The 21,766-nt window shown below is 35.9% G+C and overlaps 1 protein-coding gene across 4 annotated transcripts in view; it reads left to right on the top strand.

Annotated features, from left to right (window-relative positions):
* LIN54 (lin-54 DREAM MuvB core complex component) overlaps positions 1 to 17,973 on the top strand; it is a 62,371-nt gene extending 44,398 nt beyond the window's left edge. For 3 of the 4 annotated variants that reach the window (XM_008581436.1, XM_008581440.1, XM_008581438.1), the window contains exons 5-13: positions 2,880 to 3,096; positions 6,671 to 6,744; positions 6,894 to 7,091; positions 8,420 to 8,511; positions 9,675 to 9,746; positions 10,574 to 10,676; positions 10,831 to 10,968; positions 14,604 to 14,806; positions 17,446 to 17,973. In XM_008581436.1, the coding sequence (XP_008579658.1) occupies positions 2,880 to 3,096; positions 6,671 to 6,744; positions 6,894 to 7,091; positions 8,420 to 8,511; positions 9,675 to 9,746; positions 10,574 to 10,676; positions 10,831 to 10,968; positions 14,604 to 14,806; positions 17,446 to 17,647 (1,299 nt within the window). In that variant the 3' untranslated portion in view covers positions 17,648 to 17,973. The remainder of the gene's footprint in view (positions 1 to 2,879; positions 3,097 to 6,670; positions 6,745 to 6,893; positions 7,092 to 8,419; positions 8,512 to 9,674; positions 9,747 to 10,573; positions 10,677 to 10,830; positions 10,969 to 14,603; positions 14,807 to 17,445) is intronic. The other variant, XM_008581439.1, reaches the window with a different exon arrangement.
* The last annotated feature ends 3,793 nt before the right edge of the window (positions 17,974 to 21,766 follow it).

The raw sequence follows: 21,766 nt of genomic DNA on the forward strand, positions 1-21,766 counted from the left end.
CGGTGCACTCACTGGCTGAGCGAGGCGCGGGAGCAACGCCGAGGGTTGTGATCCCGTTGCCGGTCCCCGGTCCGGTACGGGGGCAACACTGAGGGTTGCGATCCGTTGCCGGACACGGAAAAAGACAAAAGACAAAAAAAAAAAAAAAAAAAGAGTCAGAAGATAACAAATCTTGGCAAGGGTGTGGAGAAAGGGAACCCTTGCACACTGTTGGTGGGGATGTAGATTGGTGCAACTATTATGGAAAATAGTATGGAGATTCCTAAAGATATTAAAAATAGAACTATGATATGACCTAGCAATCCCTCTTCCATGCATACACTCAATGGAAATGAAATCACCACCTCATAAAGATATCTGCACTCCTGTGTTCATTGTAGTATTATTCACAATAGTCAAGATATGGAAACAACCTAAGTGTTCATTGACAGACAAATGGATAAAGACATTGTAGTATATATACTCATATATCAACAATGGAGTATTATTTAGCCTTAAAAAAAGAATATCCTGGGGCCGGCCCAGTGGTGCAGTGGATAGTGCGCCGCTTGGGAAGCGCGGCGGCGCTCCCGCCCGAGGGTTCGGATCCCACATACGGACCGGTTCCCGCTCACTGGCTGAGCGAGGCGCGGGAGCAACGCCGAGGGTTGTGATCCCGTTGCCGGTCCCCGGTCCGGTACGGGGGCAACACTGAGGGTTGCGATCCGTTGCCGGACACGGAAAAAGACAAAAGACAAAAAAAAAAAAAAAAAAAGAATATCCTGGGCTGGCCCCGAGGCTCACTCTGGAGAGTGCAGCACTGGTAGTGCCGAGGCTGCAGGTTTGGATCCTATATAGGGATGGCTGGTGCGCTCACTGGCTGAGCGTGGTGCAGACCACACTGTGCTGAGGGTTGCGATCCCCTTACCGGTCAAAAAAAAAAAAGAATATCCTGTCATTGGCCACATCATGGATGAACCTGGAGGGCAAAGGGAGAGAGAACAAGACAGTGGTTACCAGAGGCAGGAGGGGAGGGGGGCCTTGGAAGTGGAGAGAAGTAGGTCAAAGGATATATATAGCATACATGTAGGATGAACAAGGCTAGAGATCTGTTGTACAACATGAGGGCTATAGGTAATAAAATGCTACTGTATTTGAAATTCCTGCCAAATGAGTAGATTTTAGCTGCTCTTTCTACAAAAAAAAGGCAACTCTGTGAGATGATGGATATGTTCATTTGCTTCACTTTAGTAACCATTTTACTATTTGTGCATATCCCGTAACATCATGTTGTAAATGTTAAATACACACAATAAAATTTATTTTAAAAAAGATAGAAAGAGGGATACTATGTAAACTTAACTAAACCAGCCCCAGCACTTGTGCCCTAGTATACCTGCCTATTAATGTGGTTGCTAGATTTAAATCAGATAATTTTATGTAGAGTTTTTTGTACTGTCCTTCTTGCATATTAAGTACCCAATACATGTAACTATTATATTTGAAGCACCTGTTTCTTAAGGCAGTATTTTTTTTCTAAAGACTGTCTCTTGTACCATTGCACATATTTGTCTCACAGGTTGCTTGATTTTTCAGTCACTTCCATATTTATACATTTTATCCCTTTTCGTAGGTTTTCTGTTTTCATTTAGTTCACTGACTGCTGTGGCTATTGTTACATTTTGTCTTTATTTTGAATCTTTTTGGTGCCTCTTTCTAATGATAATATCTGAATAATTTTATGCTGAAGTAATTTCCTTTGACTAGAATTTCCAAACTAAATGGCATTTTTTAATTGTTCCCTCCCCCCCCCCCCCCCCCCTTTTATAAAAATTTTAAAAATTTTTTTCTGAAATAATTTCCTTTTGTCTAAAATTCCAAACCAAAAGGGCTTTTTTAATTTTTCCCCCCCCCCCCCCCCGGACTTTAATGAAAATGTTCAAAATTTTCAGTATTATTCTTTCCTAAATTATTATTCACATAGTGAATATAGATTTCCTCCATCATATGTCAGTTGTCTTTTAGCATGAGGACTTTTTGTAGAATAGGTGGGGATGTAATTCTTTATAAAATAATACCATACAACTGGACAGTCTTGTTTGGACCTTTGCTTTGTATGACAGTGTGTCATACATTGGTTTAACATCCATTAGGGACATCTCAGAAGACTAGTTTGTTCTGATGTTTCGTTGAACTTATGGGAAGTTTCATTGCTTTCTGTTTGACCGCAGAAAAGGATTAAAATAAATTGAAATGATTCTGTTGACAGCAGATCTGATTCACCCAAAACGAGTTAGTTTCCCTAGACAACCAAAATTGAAGTAATTTTGGACTGAATTTATTCTCCTGCCCATATGCTAGTGGGTACTTTTGTACCTGGGAAGTATTATAAGCCTTTCAGAACTGACTAGACTTAATAAGGGCATAAGATGGGCATTTCATTTGAGTTTCTTTCTCCTTTAGAACACGTTAATATAAAATTTGTCATACTTAATTTGGTGGGTAGCAATAAAGCCAAATATCTATATTTTCTTTTGTCTATATTGAATATGGGGCTTAATTCTGGGACTTTTAAAATAATACTTTTATAAATTTTACTTGATATTAACAAAACTGTGTAAGTCCTTGCAAGTTAAATCATAATTTCTTTATAGCAAGTCTTCTAACCGGGACTATCAAGGAAGTTCACTACTAGAGATGGAAGGTAGAATTCATTAATTTTGGTTTCACTCCTGTATTCATTTCTATGCTTTTCATTTTTCTTTGAACAGGTTGTTCTTTTCAACAGCTTTTGACGAAATACAGGAGCATACTTTATTACTTGAGCAATTGTCATAAGTTAAAAGAAGTAGGAAAATTGAATTCCAGATTAATGATAGCCATGTTGTATTGTTTAATAGGCAGTGAAATCAGCTGTGCAGACCATCACTGTTGGAGGAGTGAGCACACCACAATTTAAGACAATTATTCCTCTGGCAACTGCTCCCAATGTCCAGCAGATTCAAGTGCCTGGAAGCAAGTTTCATTATGTCCGGCTTGTTACTGCCACGACAGCCAGTAGCTCAACACAACCAGTTAGTCAGAATCCCAGTACAAACACTCAGCCTCTTCAGCAAGGTTAGTAACCATTTTTTTAAAAACAGTGATAAGTGCTTTTAACATGATTAAAGAACATTCGTCCTTTTCCTGCTGAAATCCTGATTAAGTGTGGCATTTCAGCTGAGAGTTTGAATCAGCAGTTGTTGTAAAAGACAGTAAAATAGAATCATAGTTGTATGGGTATGTGTAATATATATTATTTCACAGGAATAATGAATTAAATTTACAATTTTTATTAGAGATACACTAAATAGTTCCTCCAGTTCATCAGTTGTACTGATGTGTCTTTCTAAGGGCCCAATTTCCTATGAGGGATTTACTTAAATGCCAAAGGGAATTGGGTTCCTTTTATACATTTCCCCCCCAAAGCTGTTCAAGAACCAATATTCAAAGTCTCTACCATGTTAGTTGCTGGCTCAATCGCAGGCAGTATAGTAGAAGGACCCAAGAGAGTGCTTGGTTAACCTCTTAAGAATATGGTCTACCATCTTGGTAAGGGAAGAACTCACTTTATAAAATTCATTCTTTTAAGAAATTAAAAATCCTCAAACACTGGCAGGTGTGGTTTCTGAAGTTTGGAAGGAGGCTATTCTAAAGGAGTGTTCAGAATTCCTATTAACAACTAAGAATAGGAGGTTATGCCAGTTTCTATGAAAACTGCAGTAGTAGTAATGTATGCTGAGGTAAGGAGGAGAAGAAATACAGACTGTTGACTTTGTTATATAACACTCCCTCGGTATTTTATAGTGTCTTTTTTCTGACCACTTCATTTTATATTTTCTTCATTCTCCAGGCTTCAGTTAAAACCCAGCACGCAGATGCCAAACCAATGTAAACTTGAATTCCTAAGTTTTCTAGAGGGGTGTGTGTGTGTGCGTGCGCATGCACACATTTGCATTTGTGCATGTGTGTGGGGAGGGGACCATTTGATGTGACTGAGGACAGCAGGTTAGACTCTCCTATTATTTCTCAGGACAACCAGGAAGTTCTTATGTTCCACTGCTGGTTGCTCTTGCTTCAGCATCTCTGTTCTATGTGCTCATGGAACAGTGAACATCATCTCTCCAAGAGTAGGTGGGGAGGGACTCTACTCTCCTAGGTCCCAAGCATGAATTCAGCCTCACCTTTTAACTCCTTCTACTATTGCTGAGACCAGTCTACAATGGTTATAACTTTGCTAACGCTTTGGGGTGTAATTAAAGAGAATCAGAATAGAACAGGAACCACTTCAAACTGGGTATCAGATGTTACTGCTCCTATATTTCATAGTGATACACTCTTTTTGTATAACAACCTTATTGAGATATAATTCATATATACCATAAAATTCACTCTTTAAAACATACAATTTACTGGTTATAGTATATTCACAGAGTTACACAAACATCACCACTAATCATACACTCTTTTCTGGAGGTCTCTTGCTCCCCCTCCCCCCTTTAGTTTGTCACCTTGCTGCAGTGGTCTACTCGCTTTTAGATCAGAGTACCTTCTCTCTAAAGTTCTCTTCTAGGACTCTCAACTTTTTTGTCTTCAGCCGTCAGCTCTCCAGTCCCTGCCAAAAGTAAAAAATCTGTTAATATCATAATCTTTCTATGCAAGGAACTCTATTGTTTTTAGTTTATTCTTTGGAGCAGCTTAGATCCCATTATCTCAACCTCTCTTTCAGACCAGGCTCCGGGCCTTCTTTTGCATAAATGAAATCTGAACAGGTGTGCTTTCTCTTTTCTTAAATCCCTGCTTTAGTCTGCAGAAACAGCAGTAGGCAGTTTTAAAAACTGTACTTCTTTTGATCCAAACATATAGATCTAGTGCCAGCCTCTTTCCTGAATTTCTTCACAGCATCTCTCCATGACAGGTTTCATCCTCCCTTCAAATTGGCTTATCCTTGAGTTTGTAGTTCTAACAGCTGCCATTTTCTTGGTCACTTGAAATTTCTGCAATAACTTAAGTTGTCTTCCCTTATTCCTATAGTTCTTGCCACTCTGAGGTTGGTAGGTCGTGTTCCTTTCGCCTGTACCAGCTCTCTCGCATATGCTCTTTCCTTTTCATTCCCAGTGCTGTCACCCCAGATTAGACCTCATGTTTTTCACTCTTCTGACTTGTCTAGTTTCTTGGCACTCTTCTGACTTGTGTAGTTTCTTGCAGTCCATTCTGTTTTACACAATGGTGCCAAATTGTACAATTTCTTTTTATGCTACTCTAATGATATTTCTATTCTTAAAAATCCCCATAAACCTCATTGCCTACTGAATTAAAAATACAGGTTAAGTATACAGTCACTCTTCTGACTTGTCTAGTTTCTTGCAGTCCATTCTGTTTTACACAATGCTGCCAAATTGTACAATTTCTTTTTATGCTACTCTAATGATATTTCTGTTCTTAAAAATCCCCATAAACCTCATTGCCTACTGAATTAAAAATACAGGTTAAGTATACAGATCTCTACCCTAACATTCAAGGTCCTCAACAAAATGTCTGCAATCTGCCTTTGTGCCTATGTTTGTCTACTTTAACCCTAGTTTCCAGCCACAGTGCTCTGTTCACAAGCATTACGTGAATGTGCTTTGCAGCTTCCCAGGATCAAGCCTTCACTTCTCATGCTTCTGCCTCTGCCTGCCCTCCTCCAATCTGTGACCTGTCCATTGGTCAGGGCCCATCTCAGTACCACGTCCTCCATGCACTCCTTCCGTAGTCCCATCCTCTGCCAATCAGGTGTATTCTCTCTGGTTTGAACTCCCAGAACACTTTATCTTCTTTAATAGGATTTATCTCATTTGGTAACTTGCCTAAATTGCTGTACTAGAGTGTAATCTCCGTGAGAGCAGGTATCTTGTACTTTAGTTCCTTGGAACACTGGCCACAGTGCCATTTATAGAGTAGTAATGGTTGTAATAAAGACAACAAACAGCAATAGCCGTAATGGCAAGTAACATTCATTGAGCACTTGTTATTTATTAGGCACTGTTCTAATTAATTCTCATAAATTAACATGTTTAATCCTTACACCCTGTGAGTTAGATGCTCCCCATATTGCAGATGAGGATATAGGCAAAGATAGTTTAAATAGTTAGAAAGTGGCAGAACAGGGATTTGATCCCCCTGGGTCTTATGACTTTAGAGTTTATATTCTTAACCTTTATGCTATGCTGCCTTTTAGTGTGTATTCTGTAAATTTTGATTCATACAAGAAAGATATTTTCTCTGGCTTGAATAAAAACACAGCAGTTAGAAATAGCACCCAAACTTATGAATGTCAGTTCTTTTATTTATATAACATTTTATTTGACTGGATTTAGTACATAAATCATCTGAATATAGATTGAAATATTTTCAATGGAGTGTCTTGAACCTACAAATATTTCCTCATAGAGTAGATAGATTATAGCTGTCTTAGAAATAAATTCTCTAGTTTGTGGAGTAAGCAATTTTGAAAGATAACTATCCTGGTTAAAGATTACTCAGAATAGGAAACAAGTAGAATTCTTTAATTTCTTTCATGAAGATATCTTGGGAGAGCTAAGTATTCTTAAGTGTTTTAAATACTGTTTTCTGTAAATAAATTGTTCATATTTTTTCCCTTTTTAAAAAGCAAAGCCAGTGGTTGTTAATACAACCCCAGTGCGGATGTCGGTTCCATTTGTCCAAACTCAGGCTGTCAAACAAGTGAGTATCATATAATTTCTTTTCTCAGTCTCTCCCAAACAGACAATTTATTTGTTAAATTGAACGTTAAGATTAGGTTACAGGAGATTTATACTGAATTGGGTAGCTGTAAAATTTATTTTTGTAATCATTAATATATTTCTCTCTAGGTTGTTCCAAAACCAATCAACCCAACTTCACAAATAGTGACTACTAGCCAACCACAGCAACGGCTTATCATGCCTGCCACACCACTGCCACAGATCCAGCCCAACCTCACTAACCTGCCACCGGGCACTGTCCTGGCACCAGCTCCAGGAACAGGAAATGTGGGTTATGCAGTGCTTCCAGCTCAGTATGTTACTCAGGTATGGGGAAAAATGAAGTCATTGCATTTCAAAAATGATAAGTGGGTCTAAGATGTCTAGCGCTATCACATTCTCAAACTACTTAAAAGACATCTAACAGGATTAAAATGGCTCTTTCCAAAATCTTGAAACATTAACTAAAACTTCTGAGATTATTTGTGTATCTTGAACATTTAGAAATATGCAGAACAAGTCAGATATAAACACAGATATTTTGGAGATGAGAGCAGCCTGGTGAGAGGGCAAGACATGGAGATACGAGAGAAAATAAGTTAAGATTAAAACCAGCAGAGTGCACATGAATTTAGAAAAGACTATCACTATAATAAAGCGCGTCCTCACACATGAATATGATGCCACCAATTTGTGCTTGGAAAATAAACAGTGAGGTGCATTGCCAGGTGACATATCCTTAGTGATCTGTCCACTTGCATCTGGTCATCTTCAGAATGAAAGCCATGTATATTATCCAGTTTGCTGGCTTGGATTGGGAGTGCTGCTTACACAAAGCAGACAGAAGTTTTCTTTGTCATGGAAGGATTGAGCAAATCAGGACCATATTCAAAACTGTTGAATTGATCAACTCAGATTATAAGAAAGGGAAACAGAAAACCACATGTGTAATGAAATGTACTTTGGAGTATGTTATGTGGCTACTGATAAAAAAATTAATGTTCTGTATTTTTATCATTAATAAATCAGTATAAAATAGAAACTCAGTTATTGTGCACGTAACTTCTCATTCTTTATGATTTGTAATGTGATGAATAATCAATATAGTACCTATTTTATTTGTAAGTAGGCACATTGCATTTTTCTAGTCAGTACAATTATTACAGTACTTTTAGGGCATTCATCTAGAATTTCCTATAATTCTGACATACTTACTCCTCTACGAAGTAATTTCTTATGTTTATACCATGTAGTACCATGAAATGCTCACATTATTTTTACCTCTAGTATTGGTTTGGGTCTTTAAAAGAGTTCCATGAGGTAGGTGTTTGTATGAAATTCTCAGTTATGTTTTTGCTGGTTTTTTTATGTACACATATTTTATACAGACATTGAGTTTTCTGTTTTTATAGAAGAATTTATGCTTCTTACTGATCATTATATGTGAGAGTATTGTCCATTTTTGCAAATATGTTCTCAAATTCGTATGAAATTCTCAGTTATGTTTTTGCTGTTTTTTTTATGTACACATATTTTATACAGACATTGTGTTTTCTGTTTTTATAGAAGAATTTGTGCTTCTTACTGATCATTATATGTGAGAGTATTGTCCATTTTTGCAAATATGTTCTCAAATTTCCTTTCTTTGCATGTAGCTACAGCAGTCTTCATATGTGTCTATAGCAAGCAACTCTAACTTTACTGGAACATCTGGTATCCAGACTCAGGCAAGGCTCCCATTCAATGGGTAAGTATTTTGAAAATATGTAAGTTAAGTTGTTGTGTCAGCTTAAATACAGTATTAAATATATATATATATTTGTATATATATATATACATATATATGTATATATGTATGTATATATATATATATATATATATATATATATATATATAAATATATATACATATATATATATATTCCAAAATACATCCTATTTGACTTTTTCCCTTTAAAGCCATTTGAACATGCCTTTAAGGTACTTTTTATTTTAAAATGCTTCAAGCTGTCTGGTTAGCTCAGTTGGTCAGAGTGTGGTGCTGATAACACCAAGGTCCAGGGTTTAATCCCTGAACTGGCCAGCAAAAAAAACCCCCCCAAAAACCCCAACACAATATTTTGAAATACTTCAAACAGAAAAGTTCCAGAAATAAAGAACTGTCAAATACTCTTTACTCAGATTCACCAATTTTGCCACATTTGTTTTATTATTCTCTCTCTCTCATCATATATATTTTAAAATGATGTTTACTATTTTAAAAATTATGTTACGTCCTTATTTTTTTTCTTGTTTGTTTGTAATCTGTTCATTGCTGCCTTTGTAATATACTATCTTAGAAGGAGTGCTTATTTAATTGCATGGATCCAGTTCATACTCTCACCCCCAATTCCTCCTCCACATATCCCTTTCTCTAAAAATTATGTTACGTCCTTATTTTTTTTCTTGTTTGTTTGTAATCTGTTCATTGCTGCCTTTGTAATATACTATCTTAGAAGGAGTGCTTAGTTAATTGCATGGATCCAGTTCATACTCTCACCCCCAATTCCTCCTCCACATATCCCTTTCTCCTTACTACCTTTTATATTTGAATGCTGAGAGTTTTGAGGAGATTTCAACTTTGTTCTTTCAGAAGGTAGAATATTGGTGGAGTGTTCTTTAGCAGCTGTCAAAAATTTATTCTTCTTCAAAAAATAATATCCTATATCTTGGCTTTCTATCTCTCTTTTCATGTTACAGTTTACCGTTGAACTTAATGTAAATGGAACAACATTAGCAAATTTTTATGAGATGCATATATTTGTTAAAACTGTATTTTAGAGGGAATTTACAGATTGGAGACCTTTCTAATTTTAAATAGTTACCTTTAATTCATTAAAATGTATATCTTTTTTTTTTTTGTTCTGTATAGCATAATCCCATCAGAGTCTGCCAGTCGGCCCAGAAAGCCCTGTAATTGTACAAAATCGCTGTGTTTGAAATTGTAAGTGTTTTTGCTACTGTTTGCTTGCTTGATATAACTGGAAATGCTCTTTAAAATAAATGGAGCTAACTAAAAATTCTTAACAGACCAATTTCATAAGTCTAAGTAACTTAGATAAACATAAAAGTGAGTGTTTGAGCATAAACCTGTGTGGCAGTGTAAAAATATTCTTTCACTCATTAGGAAAAATAATTTTAGAGTCTTTATCATATATGAATCACTGGAGTAGGGATTAGGGACACAGCAGCATGAGACAGACATCATTTCTGCCCTTGATTATAATAAATTTGATCTTATTTATGACTTCTGTATTTCTTCTCCTACTCTGAGTAGTTTGAAAAATCACTGTATGATTAATTTGCTTACTAGCATTAAACTAAAAGGTTTGACATGAAACAGTTAAATGAAAAGCATCAGTCTTATTGGGAACTTAGAATCCAAAGAAGCACTACTGTAGTTCAAATGAGCAGGTTCCACTAATAGAATATAGCCAATGTTTTTCCTTTTTCAGGATTTTGAAATAACTTACTTTGGGGCACACAAAATCTCATAGCTCTTGTATTGACAGCTGTTATTAGTTGGACTAAGTTTCCAGGCCAAAATTCTAGGAGTTGGTGACTTAAATTTTGAGCCTTAGTATGTGGTTGACAATTGATATATATCAACTCTGTAACTAGGTAGTTGTGAGTACCTTTCTAAAATGCTTTATTTACCAAATATATAATGCATATATAATATGTATGCATATATACACACACGGTATAATCAGATAATTACTGGTTTTTGTTTAATGACTTCTTTACCTTATACTGATTTTTACCTTCCAGATATTGTGATTGCTTTGCAAATGGTGAATTTTGCAATAACTGCAATTGTACTAATTGTTATAACAATTTGGAACATGAAAATGAAAGGCAAAAAGCAATAAAGGTGATTATTTTTTCATTTTATTTCACTGACAAAAATCTCGTTTCACCTGTTTTTTGAAGAACAGTTATCTTACAAAGAAAAATATTCCCTTTGCAGTGTTTAAATTTCATCTGCTGTGATTTAACTTCAGTTGATATTTGATCTTTTTTGATAGGCATGCCTTGACAGAAATCCAGAAGCCTTTAAGCCTAAGATAGGGAAAGGAAAGGAGGGAGAATCAGATCGACGTCATAGCAAAGGATGTAATTGCAAGCGATCAGGATGTCTTAAAAACTACTGTGAATGCTATGAGGTGAGATACGGGTTGGGGAAAATAATCAAACCATCTTCTGAAAACAGTTTTAGAAAGGACATACTACAAACATTTACTTGAATATTGGGCAGTCACCTTGCTATTATTGCAGTTTGAAAATATGCACAGTCAGTCCAGGGGCTGTTGTTTGAGGAAGGCTTTCTAGTCTTCCGTGCAGGACTTCAGAGAATCAGTACCTTGGGCTTGTCATTACAGCTTGGGTCTAATTAGCTGATTTACCAGTTCATAATTTCTTGGTCATTATACCCAGAAGTATGCAAATCAGAGCACCAGTATACTGATTTTTCAATAAATATAATAACATCAAAGTAGTTTGGAAACAGTATACTGCAGCACTGGCTCTCAGCTGAGGGGCAGTACTACCTATCATTCTCCACAGGCTTTTTGGAAATAAATGTGGATTAAAAGTAGCCTGCATTCCAGGTTGCAGTCTTGAAAGTAAAGGGTTATCTTGACCAAATGCCAGTAGTGCCTCCTTGAAGAACAATGCTTGTGGAAAACTAAATTATGTTAAGAAATTTGCTTTGTGAGCATAAAAATAGGAAAGGAGGAATATGGAATGTTGCTGGATAAGACTGCTGGTCACCATGAGGTGATTGTATCCATTTTCACTGTTTCGTTGTCCCACTCGGCTGGCTGTTTTTATTTATAGGTCAGGCATCTTCTCTGGAAGATGTAGTTGAAAATCTTCTTTGACACATGCCATGTAAATCATCTCTTTCTTGCATCAGACACATTGCTATATAGATTATTATTTTTATTTTCAAAGCTTAAATATAACAAACTAGCCATGCCTGAGATTTTTAACCCTAGGTTACCATAATTGGTTTCTTGCTATGTCTGAGACTTTTTACTGACAGTCTTTTGGGTTGAATCATTCCTACAGTTGGCTCTTCTCATCTATTATATTTCCATTCTTTCAAATTTCATTCTCAGAAGGAGACTTTTTTTAGTTTTGGCAGAAAGCCTAGCCTTGCAGTTGCTAAGGTAGCACCACCAATGGCTACATTCTCCCTTGGTAAGGTTTTCCCAGCTGTAGGAGCATGTCCTGCAGCTCAGTGCCCTCTCCTATATGAAATGTGTCAGAGTAAAGATTTTGCAGACTACATTCTCTGTGTGATGAATTCTTTCCTAATTTACTTATTTAAAAGGTCAAATACTCCTCTCAAGAAGTAAAGTAGTAACATCTTGTTAGTTCTGTAGTCAATATGAGTTAAAATTGCATAAAGTCATGATTATTTTTGAAAATCTCTTAAATGTGGGATGGCTGGTTAACTCAGCTGGTTAGAGCATGGTGCCGATAACACCATGGTCCAGGCTTCAATCCCTATATCTAGCCACACACACACACACACACAAAAAAAGTCTCTTAAATAACATCTCCAAGTTCAGTAAGCCAGTTTTTCATCCAGTGTTGGAATATTTTGACTCTCCTCTCTATTTGAATACTTGATGAAATAGCTGGTTTATATTTACAAACCATATTATACAAAAGCTGTCAAGAATATGTAACAATTAATATGCAGACAATTTTTATTTTTGTAAGCTATCAAACCAAGTCCACAAAAAAAGAGAAGGAAGAAATTGATATAAAGCTGGGTCAGAAGGGCAAAGATCCCCTTTCATGTGTATGGCTTTGAACAGTCAATACATGCTGGGCAAATGAAATTCAAACATACACCAACAAATCATTTAATTGAACTGGTTAACAAATCTATGAATTAATAGAAGTAGAAAAGGTAGTGGACTGATTGAAAAGTGCTGAAAGAGAGAAACCTAACATTCTAATGAAATTGTGTCAGGACAGACACAATATATGATAACTAATTCATCATTCCAAAATTCATGTACCAAAAAAATGGAAAGACTTGGAATACACTATACTATCAATAACAGTAGCTAATTGATTTGCTATGAGTCAGCTATGATGTTGTCTGATAGTCTGTGTTAAATTGTTATTCTTTTGACACCATGCTCTTCAGTTGAATTGGCTTTTTAGTCCAGTTGGTTTGCATCTGGACAACACATTTATGTTCCTTTCACATGCCTTCAGGCCTGTTTGGATGAATGGTTGTGTCTTTTCTTGTGACCTCCCTCCTTCCCATTTTTTCTGGCTACAAGGGGAGTTGGATTAGCAAAGCTAAGTGGATGCCTTGTCATTGTAATTTCTCCCTCCTGAACTCCTGTTAGACATTATTAATATCTTTCTCATGGTTCTTAAAATATAACACAAAGTACTGTTATTGGTATGTCTCCTCAGCCCTGGGGTCATGGATTTTATCTCTTCATCCTTAGATGTTTATTAAGTGTTGCTCTAGTTAGAGTCCCAGACAGGCTCACCGTAACCCAGATAACCCAAACGCATATCTATTTATTCCTTCAGTAAATGGAATTTACTAGTATATTGTAAGAAAGCAGAGTGAGTCTTTTTATAATGTGGTCCACTTATCTTTGCTAGAAAGAAGAGAGAGTAGTTTATTTAAATTGACACAGGTTCACTGAAGAAAATGCAGCTGAAAAAAGATACTCAAATTTACCAGGAATACAGGAAATGTAAATTAAATAACAATGAGGTCTCATTTTATGCCATCCTCCAATGAGAATAGAAAATATTAAAAAGAGTTATAATATCCATTGTTCGAGGGAATGTGGGCAAGTCTTCCTTTATACATTTGATGTGAGGTCACATCTTTTAAAATTAAAATACCATACCATTTGACAAGTGAGCCCAATTCTAGAAATCTAGCTTGGAGAAATAAAAGCAATATATATATATCTTTTTATGCATCATTTGTGGTAATCAAGAACTGGAAACAAAATAAATGCCCATTGATCAGGGAACGAATACCCAGTAAAATGTGGCACATAATACCACGGATTAAAACCCAGTCATTAAATAGAATGAATTCAGGCTATGCAGAGGAATTGGAGGGAGAGATTCTGTGAGTGTTTATAGTATAAGAAAAGCAAGATGCAGGAAAGTAGGTATATGATTTTGTAAAACAAACTAGAAAATAAGAGAGAATTCTATATTTATTTTTTAATGTATGTATATAAGGTTTACGTTTTTATATAAATACATATATATTTTACATATTTTTACATGAAAGGACACAGTGGCTTGATTTGAGTTAATGAAAGGTTTGGAGAATCTGAAGAGGGAGGTGTCCATAATAAGAATAGTATCTATAAAATCCCTTTAATATGAAATTATGTATATGTTTGCATAAATGGGAGGTCACCGATATGTTAATGGTTATTTGATTTGGTGGTTGGATTCTGAATGACCCTTATTACTAATATTTTAATGTATCATTCATATTTATGAACACATGTTATTCACATTAGGAGGAAAATCTGTATTCATAGTGGGAGAAAATTGACATGGAAGTATTTGAACACAGGAATTGTACAGCCACTCTCAGACATAAGAATACCTGACATATCCACATGCGTAGTTAGCCTATTTAGTGTTTGTCAGCAATAGATGGTTCCATCTAATCTTATGTCAGTTGACCAAGTAATGCTGTTATCTCTTGATTTGATTTTAGAATCTACCTGTAGTAATGTCTTTTGGTTTTGATTTGGAAACTTTTCTTTTGTAAATCTTTTAGGCAAAAATAATGTGTTCCTCGATATGCAAATGTATTGGCTGTAAAAATTTTGAAGAAAGCCCAGAAAGAAAGACATTGATGCACTTGGCAGATGCAGCTGAAGTAAGGGTACAGCAGCAAACAGCAGCAAAGACTAAGTTATCCTCTCAAATTTCAGACTTGCTTACTAGGCCAACACCAGCTTTGAATAGCGGAGGAGGAAAGTAAGTCAATATTATCTCTTTTTATAGTACTTTTTTTTTTTTTTTTTGGCAGCTGGCCAGTATGGGGATCTGAACCCTTGACCCTGGTGTTATCAACACCTCCCTCTAACCAACTGAGCTAACTGGTCAGCCTTATAGTATTTCCTGAATATTCACTTTCGGAAGTTTCTTTTTTGGGGGTCGCAAAGTTGAATTCATATTTTTGGTTGTTGCAAACCTGATTTTTGCATTTTCTTTCCATTTTTAGTTACATTTAAAGGAATATATAGGTAACAGAAAAACCACTGTCAGATATATTATGCAATTCTAAAACAAAATGCACAGTAATTCTTTAGTTCACTGTTTAATTTAATTGGATTTCTCCCTACTAAGATGAGTAATTTGAGAAACCTGTAAGAAAACCAAATTTTTTATTCCTCTTACAGATAGTGTAATTATTTGTATTTTCACATTTTCTTACCTTCTCTTGGCTTTTCAACATTCTTGAAGCACTTTTTCTATCCTATTGGACCACCCATCACACTGTATTATTGTACATAATCCCTTATTGTACACTTATTATTCACTAGATTGCTGAGCTCTGGAGTAGAAAAGTTTGGACTTTAAAGTCAGGGAGACTTGAGTTTAAGTACTCTCTGTACTACTTAGTAGTTTGTGAATTAGACAAGCACTTCATCTCTATGAGTCTCCATTTTCTTATCCTTAAAAAAGACCTTACCAGGGCCGGCCCGGTGGCGCACTTGGTAGAGTGCGGTGCTTGGGAGTGCGGCGGCACTCCCGCCGAGGGTTCGGATCCCATGTAGAGACCGGTCTGCTCACTGGTTGAGCACGGTGCGGGCGCGACACCGAGGGTTGCGATCCTGTTGCCGGTCGCGGTACGGGCGCGACACCGAGGGTTGCGATCCCATTACCGGTCACGAAAAAAGACAAAAAGGAAAAAAAAAAAAAAAAGACCTTACCAGGTGGTTGTAAAGAATAAAGCATTTCTGTCCCCAGTGTTTGTCAGAGCCTGATGTGACATAGTTTGTAATTTAGATGTGTATTTGTATTAGAAAGTTTGTAAGATGTTAATTTGAGGAATTATTACATGCAATGAACCTTGCAAATGGTATATTATTTAAAATGCTTAAGTTGAATTAACTTCCAGTGTTTATAAAAGTAAACCTTTTTTTGTACAAAATATTTCAGATGTTAGTTCTAAAAAGCACTTACAACTGGATTATAATCAGCAAATGGTTCTTGACTGAATAAAGGGGAAATGGGCAGACACCTTAATGATGGTTATAACATAGGATTCTTTGTGGTCTTTTAATAAACCTTTAGATTATTAAATTGCATCTCCATATGGAGACTAAAGATATTGCTAAGTAAAATATTTATAATTAATTTTTCAACTTGAGAAAATGTTTATGATATGAAGTATAAAAAAACACAAAAGTATGCACTATAATCAAAACTTTGTAAAAAAAACAACCCTACATTGAAAAATTTATACCAGCATGTTAACAAGCTTTTTGCTTTGAGTGACAGAAACCTTGAATTCTTTTCCTTTCCTTTTACTTTTCTATAGTTTCCAAATATTTTATAATGAACACTTATATAGTATTAATAATTATAAAATGTTATTGTAGTATTAGTATTATCATAATATTAATATTTTCTAATTTAAAGTGCTTCTTTGTACGTTAAAGATTTCTGTAAAACTATTTGGCAGCCCGAATCCTCAATTACGCTCTGTTGTCACAGAGGGCCTTAATTTCAGACTTCATTTAGTCTTGCAGTGCACTTCTATTAGTGACTGCTTACTTCCAGTTTGTTGAGTTATGGTTAGATTAAGTTGCCTGATTTATCGCAAGCTTTAAGACTTGATGTGGCTAGAATATAGCAAGCCTTAGGATGGATTGCTCTGATTTATTAGTAGTTCAGGTCTTCATGAATGAAACTCTGTATAGAACAGCATTTGGTTTCTTCACTGTTTTGTTTGTTGTGACAATTTTGGTATGCTTTCTTGTTTGTTTTTTACAAACAGTATGAAGGACAATGGTGAAGTGCTTTATTCTTAATGTTGTCTAAGAGATACTCAGTTATCAATATTATTTCTTCATTCAGCAAATATTCATGGAATGTGTCTGTGTGTCAGGCACTATTCTAGGCAATGGAGAAACAGCAGTAAATAAAACAGACTGTACTCATGGAGCTTACATTCATGAATTGGGAGGACGTTAGTTGTAGAAACATCCAGTCTACAGATAGAATTACGTCTTTTGTTCAACCAGATAACCTTGTCTAGGAAGTAAGTCATGTGTTTTATGTTAAATACTATATTTCCTGAATATTTTAAAAATTGCTCAATAATAAAACCAAATCAACTTTTTTTTTTGGTGGCTGGCTGTGCGAGGATCCGAACCTATGACCTTAGTATTATCAACACCACGCTCTAACCAACTGAGCTTAGTGGCCAGCCCAAATCAACTTTTTAAAGCTCTTTAGGATGAGATTTTGCTCATTATGCAAATTGTGATGCTCATTGTGCTGGTGAATCATGAAAGTGTCAATAGAGATTTCCAGATGAAAGAATGTTACCCATTTTTGTTGTTCTTAAACATCATTATCTCTTTCTGTCTCAAAAATCGTTTCAGATTGCCATTTACATTTGTAACTAAGGAGGTAGCTGAAGCCACGTGTAATTGCCTTCTTGCCCAGGCAGAGCAGGCAGACAAGAAAGGAAAATCAAAGGCAGCAGCTGAACGGATGATACTTGAGGAATTTGGAAGATGTTTGATGAGCGTCATCAACTCTGCAGGAAAAGCAAAAAGTGACCCTTGTGCCATGAATTGCTAACTCTTGCACAAAGACTGATAAATGGAACTGTATATAATATTTAAGGTGCAGGGACACTTGATTTTCTGGAAGTTTAACAATTACTGTATTTTAATTCAGTCCTTGTTTTAAGAGATCTAAAATTATATTGAAAGAGAAGAAATTTTAAATGAGAAAATTAGTACATTTTAAATCTTGGTTAAATCTGCTTATGTCCCCTCTAAATTGAATTTTTCTTTGTTGTGTTATATAGATTTTTAATTTGCTTGGGTTTCTTGAGAATTAGCTGTTCTAACCTTCTGACTCTATTGACAAAGAACATTTATAAATTACTATAATATAATTTATAAAGTATGCTGTTGTATGACTTTGTTCAGTAGAAAAAGCCAAAGCACCGTTGGTATTACCCAGTCATTCTTTGGTACTAGATCTAGAATATATTCAGATAGAATGTCTACATAAACAAATTTTTATGAAACATATTCAAATGACATTTTGTGTTTAGAAAACCACTATCTTTCTATGAAAAATCAGCCTTTTGGGTGGATTCTGGAATAATATCCTTTTGTCATTTTGGGAATGTCAGAGGGGGAAAGCAATTCCCAGGCACACTTTTAATATAAAAAGTTGTTTTTTTTTTTAAAAAAAGAACATTATTATTAAGGGACAGTAAATAGTTCTCACAGAATCAGCAATGTGTTTCTGTAATAAGGAATGGCTAAGAAATGCTCTGGGATGTCTCCATTTTCTTTCAAAGAGGTAGTATATATTTGAAGTGATAATAAATTGTCAAAGTGATTACTGGGTACTATTAAAACGAGAGGTATGTATGAATAGACATAAACATTATTATTATGTAGTGATAATATAGAACCTCACATAATTATCAAGTATAAAATTTGGCTTGGATAGAGGAATAAAGAATATTGAAGCTGTAAGAGATGAATTTAGAAAATAATTTTTCATCTATAGAAACAGTTCTTTGTAGACTTTTGAACTAAGAGGTTTCAAACCAATGTAAGACTCTTACTTGATTTACTGAAGTGGGCCTCCTAACAAAGATTTCAAAATTGTGGTGGGATTTACTTTTATAAGGGAAGTTTAATGTGGCATTATTTTTAGCCAGTGATTTTGGTAAGCCGAAGATATGAATATTTTCATATAATTACCAAAATAACCTAAATCATTTTTCAGTAATTAATAATTCAAAAACTATGAATTTAAGGGCCGGCTCGTGACTCACTTGGGAGAGTGCGGTGCTGATAACACCAAGACCACGGGTTCGGATCCCTATATAGGGATGGCCGGTTAGCTCACTTGGAAGAGCATGGTGCTGACAACACCAAGTCAAAGGTTAAGATCCCCTTACCGGTCATCTTTTAAAAAAAAAACCCAAAAACTATGAATTTAAGAGCCTGTTGTAATAGGTCTCTCGATTTTATGATAAGAAAAAAACATGTTGAAAGTCAGGCCTCTTGTTAGGTACCTTAATCCTCAGTAATTATAAGTATATGATTATTATATTTCCTACAAGGACTCTATAGTTGTATGTATTAAGTGTGTATATATGTTCATATGAACATGCAAGATATAGGCAATAGAAATTAAGTAATCCAAAAAAGAATTCCGTTATTCATTAAGGTATCTTCCTTTTGAAATTTGGATTTATAAAGTCATAGTGCAGTAACTTTAAATGTAGATAGTACAAACATTCTTAGCACCTCAATGTAGTATGTTTAATTAAAATTTGTATAAATGTAAATTAGTGTAAGAGGATAAAATAATATCTAATCAAGTTATTTTTCAAAAGATTACAGTAAGTTTTTGGTCTAAACCTAAACTTGTTCATTTTGTATATATTCTGTGTTAATTCTAATTGCACCTTTGTGATGTGTATTTATATACAGTGTGCAGAAAATGTTTGTGAAATTTCAATTACAACTGTAGATTATGTATTATGACATTGCTTAAGGATGTTTTGCTTGTAAAAATTTGAAGGTGCAATCATATGCTACTAGTTTTTCTGATATTCAAGAAGCTATCTAAAGTATTAAGCCTTTTCTTTCCTCTGTAGTACTTACTAAACACCTTTTTGTATTTAGGCATTTGCGTCAAATTGCTGAACAAGATTAATGGCCACATTAATTCAACAATTTTAAAAGACTATTTGGGGAGGTTGGGTATATAATTTTTTAGCTCTATTTACATCCCAAAGTAGAAAGATTAAATTTATATTTACTAGAGCTATTCAAAGAATACACTTTTCTATATTGTAAAAACAGGACAGCAAAGTAAATCATACAGAAAATAAACATTTATACTATTCTGTAAAAAAAACAGGTTTTGCATTTTTTCTTTAATGACACCACTTTCAACCATTTAACATGCAAGAAACCTTTTAGATGATCTAATTTTCAAATAAATTTGACATTACTTCTGAAAACACAAAGGTAAAAAAAAATCTTTCATGTTGCCTAATTATCATTAACACAAATTGCTTTGAAATTTCAATGTCTTGTTTTCTCCCACTGTTTAACAGCAGAAGCTCAATCTACTCTTCCTTTTCTTTTAATGTGTGTTCTTACGATGACCTTTCTTAGTTTCCTTTTCTCTGAAAAACTAAAAGCAACCTACAGGTCTTATCTCTGGATCTCTGGGAAACAGAACGTTAACATTAGAGGTACTAAAGGCAAGCAGAGCAGTGATTTGGGGAGGGGGAAGGGATGTACTGCTTTAGCTTCCCCATTTTTTGATATTAGACAACTGACATTTTCTCAATCTTATGTAAATTAATGTGAATAAAAATATCTTTAGAAAAGTTTTCTATTTTTAATGTTCTGTAACACAAATAGTTAGGAAAATCTATACTTTTATGTAAATAAAGCTTTAAACCAGGATCTCCAGTCCTACCATTGATCATATTGCATCCCTTAAGCATTTATATAGGAATTCTGGAGTAGCCACCCACAGCAGAGGGAAGCCAATCAGCCAAAAAGTATTATTAAGAGTTATTTTCTACTATATAAATAACTTAAGACTTTTTGTTCTTGGTAGGGCTTCTTTAGTGCACATTTTATCATTATCTGTAGACCAAATGTGACCTTTTTTTTTTTCCCTTTTGTCTCATTTTTACTGACCGGTAACGGGATCGCAACCCTCGGTGTTGTGCCCGCACCGCGCTCAGCCAATGAGCGGGAACCAGTCTCCACATGGGATCCGAACCCTCGGCGGGAGCGCCGCCGCGCTCCCAAGTGGCGCACTCTCCAGTGCACCACTGGGCCAGCCCCCAAATGTGACCTTTTTTGATCCAAGGGATTTTATAAGATGAAAGCTGTAAAGGCTTTCTTTTTAAGATTAAAATTTTCCTTCCAAATTGTAAATTTTATAAGACCATTTATTTTTATTTATTTAACTTTTTGTCTTTTTTGTGACTGGTAAGGGGATCACAACCCTTGGTGTGGTGTTGCCCGCACCGCGCTCAGCCAGTGAGCGCACCGGCCATTCCTATATAGGATCCGAACCCGCGGCGGAAGCATCGCTGCGCTCCCAGCGCCGCACTCTCCCGAGTGAGCCAAGGGGCCGGCCCTATAAGACCATTTCTTTCTTTTTTTTTTTGTCTTTTTTCGTGTCCAGCAACGGATCGCAACTCTCAGTGTCGCGCCCATACCGGACCGGGACCGGCACGGGATCGCAACCCTCGGTGTTGCTCCTTTTTTAAAATTAAAATTTTCCTTCCAAATTGTAAATTTTATAAGACCATTTATTTTTATTTATTTAACTTTTTGTCTTTTTTGTGACCGGTAAGGGGATCACAACCCTTGGTGTGGTGTTGCCCGCACCGCGCTCAGCCAGTGAGCGCACCGGCCATTCCTATATAGGATCCGAACCCGCGGCGGAAGCATCGCTGCGCTCCCAGCGCCGCACTCTACCGAGTGAGCCAAGGGGCCGGCCCTATAAGACCATTTATTTCTTTTTTTTTTTGTCTTTTTTCGTGTCCAGCAACGGATCGCAACCCTCAGTGTCGCGCCCATACCGGACCGGGACCGGCACGGGATCGCAACCCTCGGTGTTGCTCCCGCACCTCACTCAGCCAGTGAGCGGGAACCGGTCTGTGGGATCCGAACCCTCGGCGGGAGCGCC

The sequence above is a fragment of the Galeopterus variegatus genome, unplaced genomic scaffold (genome assembly GCF_000696425.1).
Source record: "Galeopterus variegatus unplaced genomic scaffold, G_variegatus-3.0.2 Scaffold2357, whole genome shotgun sequence".
NCBI classification, from domain to species: Eukaryota; Metazoa; Chordata; class Mammalia; order Dermoptera; family Cynocephalidae; genus Galeopterus; species Galeopterus variegatus.